This window comes from Staurois parvus, unplaced genomic scaffold (genome assembly GCF_062004578.1).
Source record: "Staurois parvus isolate SC_StPar_1 unplaced genomic scaffold, SC_StPar_1.0 ptg000142l, whole genome shotgun sequence".
NCBI classification, from domain to species: domain Eukaryota; kingdom Metazoa; phylum Chordata; class Amphibia; order Anura; family Ranidae; genus Staurois; species Staurois parvus.
Genome location: NW_028317938.1, coordinates 3,459,192 through 3,487,100, shown reverse-complemented (window position 1 = coordinate 3,487,100; position 27,909 = coordinate 3,459,192). Strand labels below are relative to the sequence as shown.

General features: G+C 47.1%; 1 protein-coding gene across 1 annotated transcript in view; it reads right to left on the bottom strand.

The window, feature by feature from the left end:
- SYNRG (synergin gamma) overlaps positions 1–27,909 on the bottom strand; it is a 124,146-nt gene that overhangs the window by 46,237 nt on the left and 50,000 nt on the right. Inside the window, exons 8-11 of the mRNA XM_089673598.1 lie at positions 18,907–19,103; positions 16,012–16,257; positions 10,379–10,506; positions 2,533–2,657 (exon numbers count right to left, since the gene is read on the bottom strand). Coding sequence (XP_089529724.1) covers positions 2,533–2,657; positions 10,379–10,506; positions 16,012–16,257; positions 18,907–19,103 — 696 coding nt within the window. The remainder of the gene's footprint in view (positions 1–2,532; positions 2,658–10,378; positions 10,507–16,011; positions 16,258–18,906; positions 19,104–27,909) is intronic.

Here is a 27,909-nt window from a genome sequence, read left to right as displayed (position 1 = left end):
AGTTAAATTTGCGGTTTCCACCCGAATTCCAGGTTGGGCAGTGAATGGGTGAAGTACGGGTGCTGATTCTGCGAACACTGCGGTTTTGTGTGCAATGTATCAAGTGACAGTGACCTACTGACACTGCACTTGCTGGGGAAGAAGGGGGTGAGTAAGCATAGGGGCTGATCCCGCTAACACTGCATTTTTGGGGACACTATACTAATGTGATCGCTGGTATAATCACGTATATATACACACAAGTGATTTTGCGCTCCCGTGTCGCACTGTAGCACTGTTTCTGCTATAGGGCCAGGGTCAGGAAACGGTTACAGAAGCAGTTCGTGTTATGGTACTGTGTTACTTTAATTGACAATTGCACAGTCATGCAACGCTGCACCCAAGTGAAACGTATGTCCTTTTTTTCCCACAAATTGAGCTTTCTTTCGGCGGTATTTGACCGCCTGTGCGGTTTCTATTTTTTGCGCTATTGAAAAAAAAACAAAAAAACAAACAAACAGTATTTTGGACTTTTTGCTATAACACACATCCACTAAAAAAAAATTTATAAATCAAATAGTCATAAATTTTGTCCAAAATGTATTCTGTGGCATGTCTTTGCTAAGGAAAAAAAAAAGAAAAAAAAAAGAAAAGGGGACTCATTATGTGTAAATGAATTGGTTTACGTGAAAGATATAGTGTTTACAAATGGCGGTATAGATTTTTTTTTTTTTTATACTAACAATGGTGACGATCAGCAACTTATGGCGGGACTATGGCGGACATTCTGACACGGGGGGACGACTGACTTGGGGTCACTGACATCCCCAGTGACACCAAGACAGTGATCAGTGCAAAAAAAGCACTGTCACTGTACTAATGGCAGTGGGGAGGAAGGGGTTAACATTTGGAGGCAAAGGGTTAACTGTGTGATGGGAGTGTTTTACTAGGGGGCAGGGGGTGTGTGCATCACTGTAAGCACACTGATCAGGATGGCTGTGCTCAGTCATCCTGATCAGTGTGCCCAAACTGACAGGGAGGAGGGCTGCATTGTAAACACCGACCGGGACCCGCTGATTGACACCCGCAGCCATGATCAGCAGTGCAGGTAGGGCGGTCGAACTCCCCCCTGAAAATGCAAAAAAAAATTAAAAAATTAATATATATTAATGCTACAGTAAAAGTACTGTGGGTGGTCGGGCAAGCGATTAAGCAGACTTTACTGCGGGGTTTATTCAGACGTTATTAGTATAAATAGCTCTTTACAACTCTCAACTTATGAGAAAAATACGGAAAACCACCCTCGCTATGAGAGAATAAATTCTCTTATGGTAGTCTATTCTTGTACTGTAGCAGCTGCAAAGGTAGTATACCACTTTCAAGTGAACCTATACTCCATCTTAGGGCCTGTGTTGATGAACTATGGGCTTGTGTCAATGGCATCAGTTTGACATGCTTTTGAAATCATTAAAAATTCCTTGACAGGTGCATGCGGCCTCCTGTTTGACCTGCAACTGACTTACTTCAAGGGGGGGGGGGGGGTTGCATTCTCATACTTGTATGAATGCAAACAAAAACCCTTCAACACAGTTCTTTAAACCTAACTGTTAAAGTTCTGCCTAGCAGCAGAGAGCACAGGGCTCCTTCAGTAGTCAGAAAGGCATCATCTGTGCCCCATCATTTAGTTTCACTTTACTACTGGGGCCTGGCTTCCGCTGACTTCATGCGCTGCAGCTGCATTTTCACTGAAAGACTAACTCGGTGACTGAAAAAACCCATTGTACAGAGAGATGGTAGTTGGTGGAGTTTATCAAGAAAAGTAAGGTCATTTAGGCACTAGTAATAAAAAGGTACAACTAAATCAAACAGGTTTTTCTGGCTAACAAAAGTATCATCCATGCTGTGATGTCTATTCCCTGGCATGGCTTTTCTTTTAAAAAGAAAAAAAGATAACCAACCTGTGTAAGAAAGATGTATATACTTACCTATATTCAGGCCCAGTTACGTGATCCAGTTTCCATGTGTCAGCCACTGCAGCTTCAGGGGGAGAGAAGGGAACACTGAGCAGATGAGCAATTGACGCCTATGGGCGATGTCACTACTCCAGGCTTTACTAACTGTTATCGGAGCACTCCCTCCTCTCCCCTGCAGCTGCTGTTGGCTGACACAGGGGAGATCACATGACTGGATCGGAGAGAGCTGAAAATACACGTTAGTAAGCATCGGTGTTAGGAGGGGCAGTTTTAAGAGTAGCTCGCGTTAAGCTGGAATACCAATGATTTTCTAAGGAAATGAATACCTTTTACACACTTGATTTGTGTCCTGAATCAATTTGCAATAATTCATAGAAGTCTTAAAGTCTGTAGCTGGGTCAATGTTTCAGTGGGAAAGTGCAGTGCCCATAGCAATCAGCAGGGGATACAGAAGAACTGATGACTACAGTGATAAACAGTTGAAATAATCAATTTTTAATTCTGAAAAACCGATTTAAGCAGAATACAATACTTACGCAGTTTTTTTTTTTGTTTGTTTTTTTTAAAACATGGGCCTTACCTGAGAAAGTACTTGTGCTTTCCAGTTTGCGGTCCACATTGATGGTTTTAAATACTGCATATTTATCAACCACAGGAGCTACAGATGATTGTGTTCCAGACACTGGCATAAGCAAAGGCGGAGCACTGTGCAAAAACAAAGTCGATGTTACAATATTTTTACATCTCCAAAATAATGCATGGAAAGAAAGACTAGCAATTTTAAAAATGTATGCTAAATGCAACATATCTAAAGTAAACCATTGGTATATTCATTATTATAACATTGGTCATATTTAAAGTGCCCTAAGGTGGGAATACACAGTTAGAAATCGACCGATCGGTCATCCAATGACCGAGAGGCGTTCATTCATTGGTCAAAATCGTGGTCCACATTAACCAATCTAAAAAAAAATCGTTCGACGGGCAATACATAGTGTTGACGTCTTCCGTACAAGTGGAAGTGATGCAGTGTGAACTTGTAGCCTTGCCCTTCCAGCCAGAACGAGCGATATACACAATTAACAGCAATGAGTATAATATAGTTTATTACATTACCTATATACATAAATAGTGATACATAAAATTTAATATGCATAATTCTGGTTTCATTATCTCATTAGGCAAATCTACTTTTAACATTTGGATTTTTCATTCGTGTTTACAAAGATTCCTTGGACATAAACATCCGGGTCATCTTCTGTTTCCGCTCCATGCACGACAGCGCTTGATAGATTTTTTTTGTATGACCGTCATACCACCACAGAGAAAATCGGTCATTCAGATGCGAAACAACAAAAATTTTCACTTGCTTGTTCAACCGGATTTTTTCGTTCAGAATATCGTTATCAGTTAAAACATCCTGCTCATCAACAAAGAGAAAATCGTTCGATGTTTTTGTTTTTTTTTTTGGGGGGGGGGGGGGGGGGGGGGGTTATTGTACCTCTTTGACTCATGGTCCTATGCCTTATATGATTGGTGCCGGCTTCCGATCTAACAGGGCTGTGACCCGTGAACGCCTTATTTCTATTCTGCTGATATGTTTGTGTACCTGTTTACATTTTATGTGTTATGGTGTCATATTATGCATTATTAAAGGTAATGTACTTGACGTCTTTTTGCTTGTTTTGTTCCCCCCCCCTCTTTTTTTTTTTCCTTCCCCTTTTCCCTTCCCCTCCCAATAAAGGTTCTTTTAGTATTATGTTGTTTATGACACACCCATATTATTATTATTATACAGGATTTATATAGCGCCAACAGTTTGCTCAGTGCTGAACATTATAATGGGAGACAGTACACGAGACAGTACAGCAACAATACAATTCAATACACGAGGGGTTCAAGGGCCCTGCTCCTTGGAGCTTACAATCTAGGAGGGAGGGGATAGTGGTACAGGAGGAAATAGCTGTGGGTGATGGAGTGGCAGGAAGAGTGGAGGAGTTCAGTAATTAGCTGAGGGCGGGGTAGGCTTCCCTGAAGAGATGGGCTTTCAGAGTGCGCCTAAAAGTGAGGAGAGTAGGCGATAGTCTGATGGATTGGGGCAGAGAGTTCCAGAGAATGGGGAAAGCCCTGAAGAAGTCCTGGAGACGGACATGGGAGGAGGAGACCAGGGAACTAGAGAGTAGGTCTTGTGAGGAGCGGAGAGTACGTTTTGGGTGGTATTTGGATACCAGCTTGGTGATGTAGTTTGGGGCAGTATTATGAACAGCTTTATACGTCAATGTTAGCATTTTGAATTTTATCCACTGGGCAATCGGAAGCCAGTGAGGGATTGGCAGAGAGGGGTGGCAGATATGGAGCGGTTAGTAAGGTGGATGAGTCTGGCCGCAGCATTCAAGATAGACTGAAGCGAGGATAGCCTGCGGTGAGGTAAGCCGATGAGGAGGGAGTTACAGTAGTCGAGGCGTGATATGAGGGAGTGAATGAATGAGTTTCTTAGTGGTTTCCGGGGTAAGGAACGGATGTATTTTGGAGATGTTGCGGAGGTGAAGTCTACATGAGTTTGTCAGCGAATGGACCTGGGGTGGAAGGACAGATTGGAGTCTAGGATGACACCTAGTACTCTGGCTTGAGGGGAGGGACTGATGGTGGTGTTATTGGTCTTGATGGAGAAGTTGGGGGGGGGCGGGCTGGGGGGAAACTAGGAGCTCAGTTTTGGAAAGATTTAGTTTGAGGAAGTGGAGTGACATCCAATCCAATATGTCGGTCAGTAGGCTTGTGATACGGGCGGAGACTGAAGGGGTGAGGTGAGGGGTAGAGAGATAGATTTGCGTGTCATCGGCATAGAGATGGTAGTTGAAGCCGTGAGAGTATCAACTGGCCAAGGGAAGAGGTGTAGATGGAGAAGAGAAGGGGCCCGAGGACAGAACCTTGAGGGACCCCAACAGAGAGGGGGAGTGAAGAGGAGGTGGCAGCGTTATAGGTAACACTGAAGGAGCGCTGTGATAGATAGGAACAGAACCAGGAGAGAACAGAGTCTCTGAGGCCAAGAGAGTGTAGTTTGAGGAGGTCAACCGTGTCAAAAGCCACAGAGAGGTCGAGGAGTAGGAGCACGGAATAGTGGCCATTAGCTTTGGCGGTTAGCAGGTCGTTGGTGAGTTTGAGTAGGGCAGTTTCAGTGGAGTGTAGGGGGTGGAAGCCAGACTGTAGGGGATCAAGGAGGTTGTTGTCGGTGAGGTGGGAACTCAGGCGATTATAAACTAAGCGCTCTAGGAGTTTGGATGTAAATGGCAGCAGGGAGATGGGTCTAAGGTTGTTCAGGTCGGTGGGATCCAGGGAGGGTTTTTTTAAGTATGGGCGTGATGTGCGCGTGTTTTAGAGGGGAGGGGAATGTGCCAGTAGAGAGGGAAAGATTAAAGATGAGTGTGAGAGAGCGTAGGATGGAGGAAGAGAGTGATCGTAGGAGTTGTGAGGGGACAGGTCAAGGGGGTAGGTGGTGAGGCAGGCTTCAGAGAAGACCTTAGTGACCTCTTAAGTGGTAGCGAGGTCGAAGGAGTGGAGTGTTGAGGGGGTTTTAGTGTGAGGAATGCTAGGTGGGGTGGAAGTCTGAGCGAGTGTGTCCTTACCGTTAGGACGCAATTTCCACTGAGTGTGGTTTCGGTACACTACCTTAGAGTGTACATTTTCTTCTTATGTCTCGTTTTTCGTTAGTTTTTTTTCTTTTTTCTCACGGAACCGGGGCAGCCCAGGGTAAGGCTGCATTTGAGGATTGGACTGTTATTCCTTGCGTACTAGGGCAGCTGAATTCCCTTGACTCAGTATGGCTTTAAAACCTTTGAAGATTTTCTCTCAAAATATCCATGGTTTTAATTCTCCAACCAAGCGTTCAAGAGTGTTTCATCATCTTAATTCCCAAGACGTGGACGTGGTCTGCCTACAGGAGACCAGGTTTTCTCAATCCTCCGTGCCGCGCTACCTCTCCCACCATTTTCCGACCTTTTTCTCTGCTTCGGCCCTTGAAAAGCATAGGGGCGTGGTGATTGCTTTTAGACACAATCTGCCGTTTACCTGCAACCTGGAAATAGCTGACCCCACCGGTAGATCCCTTTGGGATCAGGAGGTGACCCTGGTGGGTTATTACGCGCCAAATAGATTTCAACACAAATTTTTTTCTCACTTACTGAAGGTGATTTCGCACCACCAACGTGGTATCCTCTTATTGCTGGGCGACTCGAATGTTGCTCTTAATTCCTCTGTCAATCGCCATTACCCGATGGGAGGGACCCCTAGCCACAACCTCTCTCAGGAATCTAAATTGCGTGCTACGCTGCAAGCTTATGGTTTGGTTGATGTCTACCGGGAAATGCACCCTACGTCGTGGGAATACACTTTTTATTCGGTCCCCCACTTGAGCTTTTGTAGAATAGATCATGTTTTCATTTCCTTCCAACATTTATCTTTAATTCAAAAGATTGTCATCTCGACCTCACCCTGGTCTGATCATGACCCACTGATCTTTTCACTGTGTCTTTCTGGTATGGCTCGGCCCTCTTTTCTGTGGAGACTCAATGAATCCCTGCTCAGGCTTCTTTCGGTTCTTTCGCACATTCAATCCTATTTTACGGACAATGTGGGTTCTGTTTCCTCAACCGTTTCACTGTGGGAGGCTCACAAAAGCTACCATTAGGGGTCATCTGATTCAAATTGCCTCGTCCAGGAAATGGGCCAGAGAGAAGAAGATGTTGGAATGGACCTCGATATTGGCCGTGGTGGACGCTACTTGGAAAGCCTGCCTGACTACGGCCAATAGGAAAGCTCGAGATGTGGTGGCTGCTGAACTTGATCTTCTCTCCACTACACGAGCTGAGAAGGCCTTACGTTGGGCCGGACATAGGTTTTATACCTGCGCCAATAAACCGGGGCCAATGTTGGCCAAGAAACTTAATTCACTTGGTAGCACGTATAAACCTGTTCAACTCTGCATGAGGGGCGGTGGCCTTACCTCAGACCCTGTGAAGATTACTCATAGATTTTTTGTCCTCTCTTTACCAAAAACCGAACACCTTTGTCGCTGAACATGCCGATAGCTTTTTTGCTTAACTATGACTACCCTCTTTATCCGACACAGCCCGAGATGCCCTGTATGTGGATATTTCTGAATCTGAACTCTACCAAGCCATCAAATCTTTGAAGGCCTCCAAAGCTCCAGGCCCAGATGGGTTTTCTGGGCTCTATTATAAAAAATTTGCCACCGTTCTGGTTCCTCATTTGATGGCCTTTCAAATTCTTTGAAGCAGGGTTTTCGGCTTTCTTTGGAGTCTCTTCAGGCGCACATTACTATGATCCCTAAGAAAGCTGAAGATGCCTTTGACCCGCAAGCTTTCAGACCGATCTTGCTGCTAAACGTGGACTTGAAGATTCTGGGAAAGATTCTGAGCACCCGAATTAATAAGTATCTACTCTCACTTATTCATCAAGTTCAGGTTGGCTGCGTTCCGGGGCGACAAGCTGCTGATAACATCCATAAAGTCATCTATCTCATTCATATTTTACATCACCGCAAGATACCTGGGTTTCTTTTATCCCTAGACATTTATAAAGCGTTCGACTCACTTGCTTGGGAAAATTTGACATATGCGCTGTCTAGATGGGGGTTTGGTGATGCATTTCTGGCTTGGATCTCGGCTTTATATTCGTCTCCCTCGGCCTCTGTTAAATATGCAGGGGTTTTTTTTCCCTCATCCTTCCCTATTTTCAGGGGCATGAGACAGGGATGCCCATTATCACCTGCTCTTTTTGTTCTCGCTCTTGAACCTTTAGCTGCAGCCATTCAAAATCACCTGGATATTTCTGGTGTCCCTATGCGGGCACTCAATACAAGGCTAACCTTTATGTGGATGATGCCTTTTTAGTTTTAACCAACCCTCATCACTCTCCCCAATATCCAGGTCATATTGGACCGTTTTTCGACTATATCTGGCTTTTGCATCAATTTGTCTAAAACCACGGAATTGAATATTACACTCCCTGCTGACCTGGTTGAACGGTTGCAGACACAATTTCCCTACCGTTCGGCATCTCATTCTCTGGCTTATCTTGGCGTTACACTTACTTCCTCCTACTCTGCCTTATTTTCGGCTAATTATAATTATTATTACCCCATACTGCGCTCTGTTACTTCCCTGCTTCATTCTCGGCAGTTTCCAGCTTTATCATGGATTGGCCGGATACATGCTGTTAAGATGAATATCCTGCCGAAGAACCTGTACTTTTTCCGTACTCTCCCTGCATCTTTTCTTCGTGTACTACAGAGCCGGATTCTCAGTTTTATTTGGGCTCAGAAACGTCCCAGGAGTGCCTAGAGCTACTCTCTATACTCCTAGTTTACATGGAGGTTTGGCAGTTCCACACATTTCTAGATACTATTTGGTGGCTCAGATTTCCCAGTTGTCTATGCTTCATGCCACGACTGATATCCCGTTATGGGTACTCTTGGAGTTACCCAACTTTTCTCCGCTTTCCTTAACTACGTTGCTTTGACTCCCACCTAAGTTGCGCCCTCCGGATTTGAGCCCTATCATGCTTCACAGTTTAAGAACCTGGGATTCTGTAAAATATTCGAGTAATTTGATTTAGTCATTTTTACCTCTTTTGCCGATAACACAATCCTTTATTACGCCAGGCCTAGAACATCCCCCTTCTTTCTCTTAGTGGACCTCCCATGGCTTTGTTATTGTACACGATTTTCTGAGCACTCGTATGCTTCCATCTTGGGAGTCTCTTTGAGAATCAAGGGGGGTCCCGCCATGCGAATATTATCGGTATTTGCAATTGCACCACTGGGTCCTATCCCTCCGTCATACCTCTACATATCCTTATCGCAAAACGCCCTTTGAACACGCTTGTCAACATTCCCCAGGGTCCCCTGGTCTCATTTCTGTAATTTATGCCTCCCTTAACAGTAGGTCTTCCTCATCACCCCTGTCTTATGTCTCTCAAAGGGAGTGAGATCTGGGCGTTTCGATTGCGGCAGAGGACTGGCCTAGGGGACGGTGGCGAAATGTTCATTCAATACAGTCACTCTTGAGGCAGCCTACAAAGTTCTACTGCGGTGCTACTGGGTCCCGGCTTGGACTGCTCACTTTAATCCGACTGGCAGAGATAGGAGTTTCCGGAACTGTGGTCTACGCGGGGACGTCTTGCACATTTGGTGGTCGTGCCCGCGACTGATAGGCTTCTGGTCTAGGGTTTTTGGTTTGCTACAAAAGCTATTTCATATTACGGTCCGTAGGGATGCAAAGGTGGCCCTCCTGCATTGCCCAATTTTGGGTCTATCTAGGTCTCAACAGAAATTGGCATCCTACCTATTCATTTCGGCCAAACGTACTATAGCTCAAGTTTGGAGAACCCCTTCGGTAGCCTTCCAGGGGGTGAAGACCCGGATGAATGCTATGTTGATCAATGAACAGATGTCTAGCATTCTTCACGATTCTCATCCAAGATTCTTTAAGGTTTGGGAACCTTGGATAAGTTATTCCTTACCATCCCTGCCACCTACTAGTTATGGCTCCTATAGTTGCTGCCAGTGCTAGCCCCAGATCCGTGATCCCTCTAGTTTTCCTTCTTTCATGTTTTTTTTTTTTTCTTTTCTTCTAAACCTTTCTTCTTTTCTCTTTTCTTTTTCCGATATTATGTTGGATTACTGCTGCTATTTGGCTCGGCTTTTTGCCGTCCCTTCTTGAAGTCATTGGACATTTCATTATTTGACTAAGACAAGTCAGCAGGATGTCTCTGGGCGTATTTTGAGCTAGTTATATTCTTAAAAACAAAAAACTTTCCTAATAAAAATACTGAAACAAAGCTGAACTTTAGAACAGGTTTCCCTCAAATGATCTCTTAGGTACTTTCCGATTTATTCTTCCGTTCCCTGTAAATGCTGCAGTGCATCCTACAGAATACAATTGCAGGATCAACGGCATGCCAGAATGATGCACAGATATGCCGCAGTGACATACATAGGCACTTAAACACTATGAAGAGATAGTCAAGTGGGTTACAGAAGAACACATCAAGCACAGAGCTTCCATTACATGCAAGCTTGAGACAGATCTATTAGCATTTCAGAAAGTACTGGAGCCAAAAAAAAGCTAGGCCACTAGCATTTTTTGGAGGTCAGTAATGGCAGACTACATAATTCTGTTATTGAAGATGCTCTGTAAATTATGTGGTCACAGGACACTAAAATGTGACTGGGTAGAGGGATTTACTACAACCTACATGTCGATATGCCCACATTACCAGCATGAAAAATGATTTGTTCGTATATGATGAAAATAACACAATACTGCATGTAGGAAAAGGTTTATCAAAACGTATATACAGTATAATATTCCTATGGAGTGCAGTGTACAACAGAAACATTTTGCTACCTGCTCTTCAACAATGAAGATGATATTTTGGACATATCACTTTGGAAATCAGGGAAAGAGTCATCAATGGGTCCAGATTTGGATGCCTCTTGAAAGTCTTGGAAATCATCATCTTCTGGCTTGAAAAGCTGCACAAGGCATAATGATGAGATGAGTTACTGAAGGCAGAACCTAGACAAGACCCATTTAGATCACCGTCCACTTAAAGAATAAGTTTACCTTTGGGAACATGTTATATGTTCCCCCTTTTTTTGTTTGGGTGGAACATGTAACATGATCCCACTGCCGGAGCTGCTGCCTGTTCCGCTGCATAGAGTGACAGCTAGCGGGGGATCATCTCCCCCTGCTTGCTGTCACTGTTTAAAAAAACGAGGATGAGCAGGGCTCTGCACGCCTGGCCGTGTCATTCATTCACAATAAAAGTGCAAGTACTGACAGCCTTTGCGGCTGTCAGCTTGTAGTTCTCAAAGAACGACCATGGCACTGTGTGCGCGCTTGCCTGTACAGGGTACAAGCACACAGACACACTGACAGGTCTGCAGGGGTCCTGTATGGAACACGCGATCAGCAGATTTGCTGTTAAAGCTCCTAGTAAAAAAAAAAAAGTTAAAATAATAAATGCACACTTTTACCTGCTTTATGTATTTATTTTGTTCAGGTGAACTTATCCTTTAAGCTTTGTTCACTAGACCAGCAAAATCTTATGAAAATTTTCAGCAAATTACTAGTACACTGATCTATAAAATCCTGTCTATAGCTTTTTTTTATAACTTTTCTATTCTGGCATCAGTATCACAGCAAATTTCTACATAGCACCAAATACCACCAATGTGGATTAATCTTACACATACACTGAGCCAAAAAATCAAAGAAATGCTGCAGCAACCTCAGGTAAGTAAGGAGGTATGAAGTTCACAAATTTTACTCTCAGGAGGTATGCAATGCCATTTAGGGCCCACTGTGATCACTACGCAGTGTGCTGCAACATATTTTCATGCGTTGAAGTGCGTAGGGTTAAGCAGTGGATTTATTTTAAATGGCCTGACAAGGCCACAAAAAAAGGTCTAAGCTATTTTACGCACAGATCATTAAAAATCTGTGTTTTGTGAAGTTTTATAGCTCTGGTGTCTTGTATACTGTAAATATGTGTTGGGGTTCACGTGACAATAACACCACATTGGACTGTATAATGTATTATGCTGCATATTGTGAAGTAAACAAGCCCTTTGTATTGGCTATGAGCGCAGACAAATCATGCTAATATTTGTATCCCCACTGAAGCAGAATGACACAACCTTCTGCAATTTAGTAAACACACCAATGAAGTGCAGACACTGTTGTCACATGACCAAGGTAAACTCTAATATAAGTAAGCACTGAAAATGGGAATGGAGAATATCTGGCACGTGCTACATTGTAGGATGCAGAAAGAAACGGTCATGGATTCAGGAAAAATCTGCCACCTTCCGCTATAAGAATGGAATGAAAGCATTACATTTTTTTGCAGTCCACTGAGGGACACAACGTTTTACTGTCCCACTTTCACCTACAGGTGTATTGGACACTGGCAAAAAAAACTGTAGGCCAGACCAGGGGCTAACTGACCATTCGAGCACTGCCTGAGGGCCCGGGGTCAGTAGGGGGCCCCATGAAATGCCCGTTACCTTTTTTATAGACTTTTTAGGGTGTGCTTTGACACAGGGGCCCCATGATCCCCTATTGCCCAGGGGCCCCATGAGTTGTCAGTCCACCCCTGGGCCAGACCAGGATAACCCCCTCTTACTACCAGCATGGCTCAGTTTTGTAGCAAAGCAATAGAGAGAGCATTAAGAGTCACTGGAAGACTTTAACCTTTGGGGGGAATTCCTCCCCAAATTGTCTGAGGGTCAAATGTTCATCCAAACCCAGCTGCGGGATAGAAAGGATTTGTCCCACAGAGAAACTCCTAGGGTGGATGCCCCAAGGTTCACACAAAGTGCAATACTGTAGGGACCCCCGCAGATAAGCATAGGACTTGCTGATATGCTGGAAAGATTGAGACATGCAAATAAGCATCTCTGATTTACACAGAAGCCAGAAAGTGCTCCTAGTGAAGGGAGGGGAAAACCGATCTGAAGAATCCCATTTAGAATTTTAGGACCCAAATGGAAACATATTCACAGCCTTGAAATCCAAAATTGGGTGAATGGCTCCTTTTGGGTTTGAGAAAAGTGAAGTTTGGTGTAAATACCCGGAAACTATTGTGGGGCAATGACACCATGATTTACAAGACCCAAAAAGGGCTTGATGGATATCCGCTGGTCTGTACAGTGACACATTAAGGATAGTGGGGAGAAAATGAGAAGGGGCAGGGAGTGAAACTCCAGTTTTGTGACCCTGGGATATCCTACACCCAATATCTGAAATGAAAGCTCTCCAAGTATCCTCAAAAAGGTAAACAGATGTCCACGCACTCTGGAAAGTGGGGGCAAACCTTCATGTAGAGGACGATTAGTCTGGAGATTTGACATGCTCGTAGTTCTAGGTCTTGGATGATGAGCAAAGCTTGAAAAAGGTTACAAAAAAGTGGAAAATGGAGAGGGGTGTTCCTTAACATTCAGAGAGGGAGAAAACTTTACAGGTTTTTTGTGGTTTCTTCTGCTGAGAAACACAGGTGCCCTAGGCACCAGTAGCACCCTGGACGATATTCTCAAGAACTGTTTTTTTTCCCCTTGGCGGCCATGTGGATAAATTGCTTTTTGTACATGGGTTCCATAGTCCACCACCTAAGCCAAAGTGCCCTATGCATATGTACTAACATGAGACAAATACAAGAGATGAAGAGAATTCCAGCAAACTATAGCCATCTGCTCCACAAGTTTAATAAACTAAAGGATCAACCCTTTGCAGTAGCAAGATTTTTTTGTAAGGGATTTTGACCAATCAGAAATTAATATACAAAGTAAAATCACAGCTAGGGTCAGGAGAAGGGCAGGACTCACCAGTAAGAACAGCGGCTCTTGAAATGGCTTCCAGTAGCTTATCGGCTGAATCTTTAAAGACAGGCACTTGTTAACGTATTAGGATGCTTCAAAACTCCATAGAGTAGTAGTTTAATAAAAGAGGTGAACAAAAAAAAAAAAAAAAGTCTTTCTGGTCTTAGTTTAAAGCAGTATTAACCCCCCCTCCCCCCCCCAAAAAAAAATGTATATACTGCAGCTTACCAATCAATAGATGTGGTGGCTGCATTAGTTTTCTTTTTTTCCCCCTCTGTCTTCATCTGGTGATCTGGCCAATAACAAAAACTCCTGTATTACAGTATCCCCACTTTAGATGAATAAGCACAGGGGGCACAGCAGACAGCAACACTGTCAGTCTAGAGGGGGGAGGAGGAAAGGGGGGGGGGGTTATATGAACTAGCAGATTTAAATACACTAAACAATTGAAGCCAAACTTCAGATCACACTTTATCACCAGTTTTGGGATAAAGGTTTTAAATAAAATAAAGCAGATCATTGAAAGCACCACTGCCAGTGTTAAATGGTTTGTCTCATCCAGGTAAACTGATCACCAGATGAAAACAGAACAAAGAAAACTAATGCAGCCATCACATGTGAGAAGTGGTAAGATGCAATATAAAAAAAAGTTTGCTTTTGAGTTTAATACGGCTTTAAAATGACTCGGAAACAGCACTGGTAGAAGAAACAGGCTGATTCAAAGTAAGGTGCACTGCATCAATAAGACTCAAAACAGCCTCCTATAATTTGGGAGTAACAGCAGCAGACTGTAGCTCCTTGGTGGCAAGGAATGAATAAGCAACAGGCAAGAGTCTGGCTGCTAGATCAGCTCCAGCTAGTGCTGCAGGCAAAATCCAACATAAAATCCATTACAAAGGGCATGGGAATTCATTTGTGCTCTTTGTGATCAGAGTCAGCAAATAACTGGGTGATTTTGGTCAAATTGCCAATCTTGCCAAAGGGCAGAGGATCCAGCCATAACCAACAGAGCTAAAAAGGACTGCAAGGTCAGGAGCAGAGGGCAATATGACTCCAGGCTGAAGACACTGATACCATCAGTAGGCAACCTGTAAGTAGATACGGAGCAGTTAAGTGGAGAGTGAGCCCGATACAGTGGGACCTGTCCCGTCTATTTTATGAGTAAGACATGTTGCAACTGCATGACAGTAAGGAAAAAGGTAGGCCAAGAGTAGGAGGCAAGACCAAGTATTCATGAAACCCATACAGCAGGTAGCAGGTGAAGATCAGATGACTGGAGGTGACCAAGTCACTGTAGGCAGGCAGCAGGAACTGACTTTAGTTCCACATGGCAGGAGCAGCAGAGAGATGCTTCTTCAATGCTGTATTGCAGAAAAGGGCGCGGAGCGTGCGTGCACGCGCGCACACACACACAATACTTCGCCCATCGAATTACATCAGCAATCAGTTTCACAGCTTTTAACTCCTTCTGCGGCAGAACCCACGGGAAGTGGGTACAAGTGACGTAGCTGCCAACTGCTTGGCCTAACTAACCTACTTACTAAGTGTGTCTTCAGAGACAGAGCAAGTGATGAATCAATACCAGTAGCTCTGGATCTGAAAAGAACAACCAAAACTTTAGGGAGGGAGACTGGAAAGCACCCCACATTGAACTTAGCACCCCAAGATCACATCCAGGCTATTCCTGCATTGTCCAGCAAAAGTGATGTTCTGGTTATAGATGGAATCTTTTGGCCAAGTCCACTCCTGTATTATATATCTTGGATAGCTCTACAGTGAGATCCCCCAGCTATAACTCCTATTCTTGATCACTGGAGAGTTTAACTCATTACCACCCATCTTTTCATGCTTCAGATACCCTGTAACAGTCTCCAACTTTTCATGTTCCAGTTTACAGTGTTGCATTCTCCAGAATATAAAATATATTTTTAAAAAATCAAATATGGACCCACTCATAATGGCCACAGCAGATATGCAAGACACCCAGAGATCTCAGGGTTCCTGAGAAATATAGGAAAATATAGGAAAGATTCAGATTATTTAACTCTCTGGCTTCTGCAAAAAAAACCAAAAAAAAAAACCAAAAAAAAAAACCCATGACCCTGTACACATAGTCATCCAGTAGGGCAACTAAGTGTCTCAGTCTATTTGTTCTAATCATAGCACTCAGGACTAGTTGTACAAGAAGCACAATCAAAACTGTACGGTCACTACACAGCACAGAAACCAACTAGGCTGATTGCTCCTAAGAGAATGGGATGATCTAACATGCTTTTAAGTCAAATTTTCTTTTAATTGCATTACTAAAAAATTAAGCTTGTGAATGCCTATTGTATTTGCATGTTAGCACTGTGCTAACAAGTCACCTGGCTAGAATTAAAGAATATCCTAGATTGTAAGCTCGAAAGAGCAGGGCCCTCGAACCCCTCGTGTATTGTATTGTTACTGTCTTGTCTCATGTTCTGTCCCCCCTGCTACTGTACAGCGCTGAGCATACCCTTTGGCGCTATATAAATACTGCATAATAATAAAAAATAATGAAGACATATCCTAAAACCATGGAGCATGTTAATTCTATTGGGATTTACTATTGTTAAGTTAATAAAAAGATAATTCTATGACGCAGGAGCTACCTTTCAGATATGACGACATACTTACCGGCTGAGTAAAGGTTGGTGGCATGAAAGTCTGCAGTGTGACATTTCCTGCAGGAGCTGGTGTACTCTTCTTCATTGTGACCACTGGCTGACTAACATCCAGAGGCTTAGAGGCAGCAAGCCTTGGAGATACGCCACGCAACGGATCTACAGCCGAGGGAAAACTTACTGCAAAGCTACCTAGAGTTGGTATAGGTGCTGAGGAATACTGACTCAGTATATCCATATTCAAGGAACATTCTCCCCTCTGTTTCAATGAAAACAAAAGAAATATGTAGGTGTTACAATAGGAAACTAAAAGAGAACCACATTTTTCAATCTAACATCTTTACAGAGGTGCATTGTATTGTAAATCTGACCTGCATACAGTATAGACTGTTGAAGAAAAAAAAAAAAAGTAAATAAGCACCATCATAGGGTCTCTTGCACACAGGCCAGCTGAGGCCATTCAGCATAACTACCAGTTTACTTCCTGCGCCCAGGCAGTGCAGGAGCAATATTATATTTTCATAACTGCACTTGACAGAAGTAGCCTGCATTAACAAAAGTTTCCAAAAATTTTTTATTAATATGGATCTGAAAATATTTGTAAGGTAATACCAGTCCTGGAATAGCTCAGGTGTTTAATGAACCTGTTTGTTTTCAATACTATTCCATTTCCCTGTGCATTCAGTTAGGTCCTAGGCCTAGACTGTACATGAGGCTCTGACTTATATTGATGTTAAAGCAGAACTAGACTCTCCTATCCTTCACAGTCAAGCAAGTTGCCATCATAGCTTCTGTATGACAAGCAGTTGCCATGATCCTGCATGTATGATCATGACAACAAAAACTGACAATTATTGTTCATAGTATACCTTGAACGTAATGGTTTTGGGAATTCAAATGCATCTCAAGCTGATCTCAAATGTAAGCAAAAATCTACAAGCATCTTAAAAAGTGTGATGATGCTCATATATACACATGCAATGGGTAGGGAGGTACAAAAGAAGCTGCACGATACAGGACTGATGATATCATGGATATGAAGTGTGATAGGGAGTATAAAATCACAAAAGTGAGCAGCAATACCAGTGTTTTGACACATAAATCAGTTTAGATTTACTGTATGTATTTTGAATGTGTCTTTAGGTGCTAAGCTGGGTTTCAGCTTCAGTATTATGAGAACATAAGCACTATGCAGAATCTTACCAAAATAATGCTTTAATAGCATAATTACTTTCTAAAATATCTACTTGTACTGCAACTACTTCAACTTCATTAACACATTTTGAACTAATACTACAATATGAGTGTGCCAAATTGGAACTACAAATATTTAAACGGAGCAAATCTTAAGAGTTCACCTTAGTAAGGTGCCTTATATTCATGTCAGAACCAACCAGAAGCCTTATATTTACAAATCACTTTTACTTGTTTGGCCAGTAAATACTCTCTAGAGCGTTTTGCACAGGCCAAATCACTTAATGCTAGTCATGGGACCACCCATCTTTTCATGCTTTAGGCACTGGAGGGCGGAAGAACTCGAACAAACAAAAAAAGGACAAGAACAAAGTACCGTATTTGCCGGCGTATAAGACGACTTTTCAACCCCTGAAAATCTTCTGAAAAGTCGGGGGTCGTCTTATACACCGGTATACGGCGAGCCGGTGTCAGGGTGGCACTTTTTCCAGGGGCGGTGTCCTAAGTACAGGGGTGGGCAGAGGGGCTGCTGTACCTCACCTGGCTCCGGTCCCGGTCCCACGATGATCTGGTCCAGGAAGCGCAGCTGCTCCTTCTTTCAGTTCGGCCGCTCGATGGTCGCGCGGCCGCTCGGCTCCGCCTCCTCACCGGTGATTGGGCACCAGCGCACACAGGCGACCAATCACCGGCGAGGAGGCGGAGCCGAACGGCCCCGCGAAAATCAAGCTGCCGAACTGAAAGAAGGAGCAGCCACTCCTCTCCCCCACTGACACTAACGATGGGGCACTATTCCTCCTCCCCACTGACACCAATGATGGGGCACTATTCCTCCCCCACTGACACCAATGATGGGGCACTATTCCTCCTCCACTGACACCAATGATGGGGCACTATTCCTCCCCCACTGACACCAATGATGGGGCACTATTCCTCCCCCACTGACACCAATGATGGGGCACCATTCCTCCCCCACTGACTCCAATGATAGGGCACTATTCCTCCCACTGACTAATGATGGGGCACTATTCCTCCCACTGACACCAATGATGGGGCACTATTCCTCCCACTGATACCAATGATGAGGCACTATTCCTCCCACTGACACTAATGATGGGGCACTATTTCATCCACTGACACCAATGATGGGGCACTATTCCTCCCACTGACACTAATGATGGGACACTATTCCTCACACACTGACACTACTGATGGGGCACCATTAGTGTCAGTGGGAGGAGTAGTGCCTCATCATTGGTATCAGTGGGAGGAATCATGCCCCATCATTGGTGTCAGTGGGAGGAATAGCACCCCATCATTGGAATACCATACTGAAATACCATACCATATTGAAATCAAATCTGATGTTTTTTCATTTTTATTTGGTGTGCGTTGGAAGAGGGGTAGTCTTATACGGCGAGTATAGCTCAAACCCTATATTTTAACAGGAAAAGTAGGGGGTCGTCTTATACGCCCAGTCGTCTTATACGCCGGCAAATACGGTATTTATCTCATTTCTTTGGAGTTCTGACTGAAAGTCACAAAAGGACAGCACAGTTTTGCTTTAACAATGGTTTAATGTCTGGATATTTAATATGTATTACAGAATATGACACACTACCACAACAAAAAAAAGAAAAAAGGAAATCAAAACAATAGAAGACATGCATTCTACTGAATCCTAACACTGTTTTGAAACAAAGTGAAGCAGTCTTACCTGAGCGATACCAATCATGGCAAGCACAATATATAGTTCTTCTTTTGTCAGCTTTCCTGGAGTAGTTTGGTTTGCCATTGCCCAAATCTGACCCAGTGTTTCCCGAGGAAGTCCAGAGGACAAAAGAATTGGATACAGCTTGGCTGTATCGATTCCAGATGGTGTAAGGGTTGTTTCCAAAATGCTTTTGTAAAGGTCTAAAGAACAAAAAAAAAAAAAAAAAAAAACAAAAAAAAACACATTATTGGCATGCCATGAGTAGTATAATACATCACTGTATATTCACTTCTAGAAAAATAATTTTGGTAGCAGGCAGAATCAACATCTGGGTTATCTTGGATACTCCAACTCAACCAGAGAAAGCAAAACCCCCTATAAATATCCACAGCAGGTGTGCAGACCCAGGGTCTTTCACCAATAAAGTGTTAAAAATCTATAAAGGAATGGTCTGGTGATTTAACCGAGCATCTACAAAAAAATTGTTCATTTGTGAACTGACCCTTTAATTCCAATGGTTAAAGTACAGTAACTAGAGATGAGCGAAGAAATGAAAAATTCGATTCGACTGATTCGGCGAATTCGTGGACAATATTCGATTCGAGTCGAATAAATTCGCTGTGAATTTAACTTAAAAAAGGGTGTTTCTAGGCTTCAGAGAGACTTAATATTAGTGCAGAACACTGTACCTTTAATTTAAATGCCCTTGGAGTCTGCTGGGGAAGAGAAATAATACTGTCAGTCAGTATGACATGCAGATGAGTGCCGTCGATCTTAGAATCACCGCACACTTCACTCATTTGGGCAGTCACGGGGCCAAAACCAGAGTGTGGAGCCACAGTGTGGCGGTGGAGGCAGCAGCAATGGGAGGCCATACAGCACCCTATGACAAAAATGGAAACCACCAGCAGTGTGAGGAGACCTGAAAGTGGCACATGGCAGAGTGTGGCGATAGAGACAGCAGCAATGGGAGGCCGTACAGGGACCCATGACACACTCTGGACCTGGCAGCAGCATGAGGAGGCGGTACAGGGGCCCATGACAGATTACGGGCCTGGCAGCAGCATGAGGAGTCGGTACAGGGGCCCATGGCAGATTACGGGCCTGGCAGCAGCAATGGGAGGCCGTACAGGGACCCATGACACACTCTGGACCTGGCAGCAGCATGGGGAGGCGGTACAGGGGCCCATGACAGATTACGGGCCTGGCAGCAGCATGAGGAGTCGGTACGGGGGCCCATGACACACTCTGGACCTGGCAGCAGCATGAGGAGGCGGTACAGGGGCGCATGACAGATTACGAGCCTGGCAGCAGCAACTTGGACAGGAGGACGTTCAGCTTCTGCACCGTCGGGTGCGTGCTCGCAAACTGTTGTCTCTTGGAAACGGATTCCAAGAAAGACTGCTGACGGAATCCGTGAAGAGGAGTAGCAGGAGAAGGAGCATCTGAACGAGCGGAATATGCCAACAAGCGACAACAGTGGCCCATGACAGATTACGGGCCTGGCAGCAGCATGAGGAGTCGGTACGGGGGCCCATGGCAGATTACGGGCCTGGCAGCAGCTATGGGAGGCCCGTAATCTGCCAGCACCCTATGACAAAAAATGGAACCCACCAGCAGTGTGAGGAGACCTGAAAGTGGCACATGGCAGAGTGTGGCGATGGAGACAGCAGCAATGGGAGGCCGTACAGGGACCCATGAGAGACTCTGGACCTGGCAGCAGCATGAGGAGGCGGTATAGGGGCCCATGGCAGATTAGGGGCCTGGCAGCAGCTATGGGAGGCCCGTAATCTGCCAGCACCCTATGACAAAAAATGGAACACACCAGCAGTGTGAGGAGACCTGAAAGTGGCACATGGCAGAGTGTGGCGATGGAGGCAGCAGCAATGGGAGGCCGTACAGGGACCCATGAGAGACTCTGGACTTGGCAGCAGCATGAGGAGGCGGTATAGGGGCCCATGGCAGATTAGGGGCCTGGCAGCAGCTATGGGAGGCCCGTAATCTGCCAGCACCCTATGACAAAAAATGGAACACACCAGCAGTGTGAGGAGACCTGAAAGTGGCACATGTTTGGGGCATGATTCATGGCGGATTTAGTCAGTTGTGTCAGGAACTGGTGGTTTGAAATCCAGACTAATCCACGCCTGATTCATTTTCACAAACGTCAGTCTCTCCACACTTTGGGTGGACAGTCGTGTCCTCCGCGGAGTTGCAATACCTCCTGCCGCACTAAACACGCGCTCCGATGCCACGCTACTGGCCGGGCATGACAGCCTTTCAAGGGCAAATTCAGCTAGTTGGGGCCAAAGGTCAAGTTTCGTTGCCCAGTAGTCAAGGGGATTGTCTACCTCGGTTGGCAGGGTGCTGTCCAAGTAGGCCTAAGCCTGTTGTTTGAGGTCCTGCTCCAGGTCCACCTGATGCTGCTGCTGCTGCTGCGGCTGGTTAGTAGTTTCCTCACTGCGCTGGTGAAGAAAGCTACTCATCATCGACTGCAGACTGAGGCAGCCGCTGCTGGTGGAGCTGCCACTGCTCCTACCACCCCACCCCTCCCCTGCTGCCATGGCAGCGGAACACGAGCGCACAGGGCCCACAGTGTCTGAGGATGGACGTTGGCGCAGACAGGCAGAGACCAGCTGACTACATAGGTGTTTTTTATAGTACGTTATTTTGGCCTCCCTCTCAGCAGGTGTGAAAAAGGCCACCATTTTTGAACGGTAGCGAGGGTCCAACAAGGTGGACAGCCAAAAGTCATCCCTCTGTCTGATGGTTATTATTCGGCTGTCGCTACGCAAGCAACCGAGCATGCTATGGGCCATTTGTGCCAAGGAATGCGAGGGACTCCCTGCCTCCATCTCCACAGCATACTGCCACGGTGCGTCTAGGTCCTCTGTCTCCTCTTCCTCCTCCTCTACCAGATGCTCCTGCTCCTCCACTCCTGTCCGCTGAGTGGAAAAACCACCCATTTCACTCAATAATTCCTGAGCACCAATGTCCTCCTCTACCTCCTCCTCTTCTTCCAGTCCTGCCCCCACAGGGGCCATGTGGCGTTGAGATCTGTGCGCCACGTCTACCGCACCCTGACCAGCCATTGTTAACAGCATTTGTTCCAGGACGTGCAACAGAGGAATGACGTCGTTCATCCCATAGTCCTGCCGACTCACGAATAGCGTGGCCTCCTCAAAGGGCCTGAGCAAGCGCAGGTGTCACGCATGAGCTGCCAATGGCTGACATCTAAGTTACACAGGGAGTACCTTTATCTGCTTTTAACATCAGGAAATCTGTGATGGCCTTTTGCTGTTCGTAAAGGCGGTCTAACATATGTAGGGTTGAATTCCACCTTGTTGCAACGTCACAGCATGAGGAGTCGGTATAGGGGCCCATGGCAGATTAGGGGCCTGGCAGCAGTTATGGGAGGCCCATAATCTGCCAGCACCCTATGACAAAAAATGGAACACACCAGCAGTGTGAGGAGACCTGAAAGTGGCACATGGCAGAGTGTGGCGATGGAGACAGCAGCAATGGGAGGCCGTACAGGGACCCATGAGAGACTCTGGACCTGGCAGCAGCATGAGGAGGCGGTATATAGGGGCCTACGGCAGATTAGGGGCCTGGCAGCAGCTATAGGAGGCCCGTAATCTGCCAGCACCCTATGTCAAAAAATTCAACACACCAGCAGTGTGTGAGGAGACCTGAAAGTGGCACATGGCAGAGTGTGGCGATGGAGACAGCAGCAATGGGAGGCCGTACAGGGACCCATGACAGACTCTGGACTTGGCAGCAGCATGAGGAGGCGGTATATAGGGGCTTATGGCAGATTAGGGGCCTGGCAGCAGCTATAGGAGGCCCGTAATCTGCCAGCACCCTATGTCAAAAAATTCAACACACCAGCAGTGTGAGGAGACCTGAAAGTGGCACATGGCAGAGTGTGGCGATGGAGACAGCAGCAATGGGAGGCCGTACAGGGACCCATGACAGACTCTGAACTTGGCAGCAGCATGAGGAGGCGTTATATAGGGGCCCATGGCAGATTAGGGGCCTGGCAGCAGCTATGTGAGGCCCGTAATCTGCCTGCACCCTATGTCCAAAAATTTAACACACCAGCAGTGTGAAGAGACCTGAAAGTGGCACATGGCAGCAGAGTGTGGCGATGGAGACAGCAGCAATGGGAGGCCGTACAGGGACCATGACAGACTCTGGACTTGGCAGCAGCATGAGGAGGCGGTATATAGGGGCCCATGGCAGATTAGGGGCCTGGCAGCAGCTATGTGAGGCCCGTTATCTTGCAGCACCCTATGTCAAAAAATTTAACACACCAGCAGTGTGAAGAGACCTGAAAGTGGCACATGGCAGCAGAGTGTGGCGATGGAGACAGCAGCAATGGGAGGCCGTACAGGGACCCATGAGAGACTCTGGACCTGGCAGCAGCAGGAGGAGGCGGTATATAGGGGCCCATGGCAGATTAGGGGCCTGGCAGCAGCTATGTGAGGCCCGTAATCTGCCTGCACCCTATGTCAAAAAATTTAACACACCAGCAGTGTGAAGAGACCTGAAAGTGGCACATGGCAGCAGAGTGTGGCGATGGAGACAGCAGCAATGGGAGGCCGTACAGGGACCCATGACAGACTCTGAACTTGGCAGCAGCATGAGGAGGCGGTATATAGGGGCCCATGGCAGATTAGGGGCCTGGCAGCAGCTATAGGAGGCCCGTAATCTGCCAGCACCCTATGTCAAAAAATTTAACACACCAGCAGTGTGAAGAGACCTGAAAGTGGCACATGGCAGCAGAGTGTGGCGATGGAGACAGCAGCAATGGGAGGCCGTACAGGGACCATGACAGACTCTGGACTTGGCAGCAGCATGAGGAGGCGGTATATAGGGGCCCATGGCAGATTAGGGGCCTGGCAGCAGCTATGTGAGGCCCGTTATCTTGCAGCACCCTATGTCAAAAAATTTAACACACCAGCAGTGTGAAGAGACCTGAAAGTGGCACATGGCAGCAGAGTGTGGCGATGGAGACAGCAGCAATGGGAGGCCGTACAGGGACCCATGAGAGACTCTGGACCTGGCAGCAGCAGGAGGAGGTGGTATATAGGGGCCCATGGCAGATTAGGGGCCTGGCAGCAGCTATGTGAGGCCCGTAATCTGCCTGCACCCTATGTCAAAAAATTTAACACACCAGCAGTGTGAAGAGACCTGAAAGTGGCACATGGCAGCAGAGTGTGGCGATGGAGACAGCAGCAATGGGAGGCCGTACAGGGACCCATGAGAGACTCTGGACCTGGCAGCAGCAGGAGGAGGCGGTATATAGGGGCCCATGGCAGATTAGGGGCCTGGCAGCAGCTATGTGAGGCCCGTAATCTGCCTGCACCCTATGTCAAAAAATTTAACACACCAGCAGTGTGAAGAGACCTGAAAGTGGCACATGGCAGCAGAGTGTGGCGATGGAGACAGCAGCAATGGGAGGCCGTACAGGGGACCATGACAGACTCTGGACTTGGCAGCAGCATGAGGAGGCGGTATATAGGGGCCCATGGCAGATTAGGGGCCTGGCAGCAGCTATAGGAGGCCCGTAATCTGCCAGCACCCTATGTCAAAAAATTTAACACACCAGCAGTGTGAAGAGACCTGAAAGTGGCACATGGCAGCAGAGTGTGGCGATGGAGACAGCATCAATGGGAGGCCGTACAGGGACCATGACAGACTCTGGACTTGGCAGCAGCATGAGGAGGCGGTATATAGGGGCCCATGGCAGATTAGGGGCCTGGCAGCAGCTATGTGAGGCCCGTTATCTTGCAGCACCCTATGTCAAAAAATTTAACACACCAGCAGTGTGAAGAGACCTGAAAGTGGCACATGGCAGCAGAGTGTGGCGATGGAGACAGCAGCAATGGGAGGCCGTACAGGGACCCATGAGAGACTCTGGACCTGGCAGCAGCAGGAGGAGGTGGTATATAGGGGCCCATGGCAGATTAGGGGCCTGGCAGCAGCTATGTGAGGCCCGTAATCTGCCTGCACCCTATGTCAAAAAATTTAACACACCAGCAGTGTGAAGAGACCTGAAAGTGGCACATGGCAGCAGAGTGTGGCGATGGAGACAGCAGCAATGGGAGGCCGTACAGGGACCCATGAGAGACTCTGGACCTGGCAGCAGCAGGAGGAGGCGGTATATAGGGGCCCATGGCAGATTAGGGGCCTGGCAGCAGCTATGTGAGGCCCGTAATCTGCCTGCACCCTATGTCAAAAAATTTAACACACCAGCAGTGTGAAGAGACCTGAAAGTGGCACATGGCAGCAGAGTGTGGCGATGGAGACAGCAGCAATGGGAGGCCGTACAGGGACCATGACAGACTCTGGACTTGGCAGCAGCATGAGGAGGCGGTATATAGGGGCCCATGGCAGATTAGGGGCCTGGCAGCAGCTATAGGAGGCCCGTAATCTGCCAGCACCCTATGTCAAAAAATTTAACACACCAGCAGTGTGAAGAGACCTGAAAGTGGCACATGGCAGCAGAGTGTGGCGATGGAGACAGCATCAATGGGAGGCCGTACAGGGACCATGACAGACTCTGGACTTGGCAGCAGCATGAGGAGGCGGTATATAGGGGCCCATGGCAGATTAGGGGCCTGGCAGCAGCTATGTGAGGCCCGTTATCTTGCAGCACCCTATGTCAAAAAATTTAACACACCAGCAGTGTGAAGAGACCTGAAAGTGGCACATGGCAGCAGAGTGTGGCGATGGAGACAGCAGCAATGGGAGGCCGTACAGGGACCCATGAGAGACTCTGGACCTGGCAGCAGCAGGAGGAGGTGGTATATAGGGGCCCATGGCAGATTAGGGGCCTGGCAGCAGCTATGTGAGGCCCGTAATCTGCCTGCACCCTATGTCAAAAAATTTAACACACCAGCAGTGTGAAGAGACCTGAAAGTGGCACATGGCAGCAGAGTGTGGCGATGGAGACAGCAGCAATGGGAGGCCGTACAGGGACCCATGAGAGACTCTGGACCTGGCAGCAGCAGGAGGAGGCGGTATATAGGGGCCCATGGCAGATTAGGGGCCTGGCAGCAGCTATGTGAGGCCCGTAATCTGCCTGCACCCTATGTCAAAAAATTTAACACACCAGCAGTGTGAAGAGACCTGAAAGTGGCACATGGCAGCAGAGTGTGGCGATGGAGACAGCAGCAATGGGAGGCCGTACAGGGACCCATGAGAGACTCTGGACCTGGCAGCAGCAGGAGGAGGCGGTATATAGGGGCCCATGGCAGATTAGGGGCCTGGCAGCAGCTATGTGAGGCCCGTAATCTGCCTGCACCCTATGTCAAAAAATTTAACACACCAGCAGTGTGAAGAGACCTGAAAGTGGCACATGGCAGCAGAGTGTGGCGATGGAGACAGCAGCAATGGGAGGCCGTACAGGGACCATGACAGACTCTGGACTTGGCAGCAGCATGAGGAGGCGGTATATAGGGGCCCATGGCAGATTAGGGGCCTGGCAGCAGCTATGTGAGGCCCGTTATCTTGCAGCACCCTATGTCAAAAAATTTAACACACCAGCAGTGTGAAGAGACCTGAAAGTGGCACATGGCAGCAGAGTGTGGCGATGGAGACAGCAGCAATGGGAGGCCGTACAGGGACCCATGAGAGACTCTGGACCTGGCAGCAGCAGGAGGAGGCGGTATATAGGGGCCCATGGCAGATTAGGGGCCTGGCAGCAGCTATGTGAGGCCCGTAATCTGCCTGCACCCTATGTCAAAAAATTTAACACACCAGCAGTGTGAAGAGACCTGAAAGTGGCACATGGCAGCAGAGTGTGGCGATGGAGACAGCAGCAATGGGAGGCCGTACAGGGACCATGACAGACTCTGGACTTGGCAGCAGCATGAGGAGGCGGTATATAGGGGCCCATGGCAGATTAGGGGCCTGGCAGCAGCTATGTGAGGCCCGTTATCTTGCAGCACCCTATGTCAAAAAATTTAACACACCAGCAGTGTGAAGAGACCTGAAAGTGGCACATGGCAGCAGAGTGTGGCGATGGAGACAGCAGCAATGGGAGGCCGTACAGGGACCCATGAGAGACTCTGGACCTGGCAGCAGCAGGAGGAGGCGGTATATAGGGGCCCATGGCAGATTAGGGGCCTGGCAGCAGCTATGTGAGGCCCGTAATCTGCCTGCACCCTATGTCAAAAAATTTAACACACCAGCAGTGTGAAGAGACCTGAAAGTGGCACATGGCAGCAGAGTGTGGCGATGGAGACAGCAGCAATGGGAGGCCGTACAGGGACCATGACAGACTCTGGACTTGGCAGCAGCATGAGGAGGCGGTATATAGGGGCCCATGGCAGATTAGGGGCCTGGCAGCAGCTATAGGAGGCCCGTAATCTGCCAGCACCCTATGTCAAAAAATTTAACACACCAGCAGTGTGAAGAGACCTGAAAGTGGCACATGGCAGCAGAGTGTGGCGATGGAGACAGCAGCAATGGGAGGCCGTACAGGGACCATGACAGACTCTGGACTTGGCAGCAGCATGAGGAGGCGGTATATAGGGGCCCATGGCAGATTAGGGGCCTGGCAGCAGCTATGTGAGGCCCGTAATCTGCCTGCACCCTATGTCAAAAAATTTAACACACCAGCAGTGTGAAGAGACCTGAAAGTGGCACATGGCAGCAGAGTGTGGCGATGGAGACAGCAGCAATGGGAGGCCGTACAGGGACCATGACAGACTCTGGACTTGGCAGCAGCATGAGGAGGCGGTATATAGGGGCCCATGGCAGATTAGGGGCCTGGCAGCAGCTATGTGAGGCCCGTTATCTTGCAGCACCCTATGTCAAAAAATTTTACACACCAGCAGTGTGAAGAGACCTGAAAGTGGCACATGGCAGCAGAGTGTGGCGATGGAGACAGCAGCAATGGGAGGCCGTACAGGGACCCATGAGAGACTCTGGACCTGGCAGCAGCAGGAGGAGGCGGTATATAGGGGCCCATGGCAGATTAGGGGCCTGGCAGCAGCT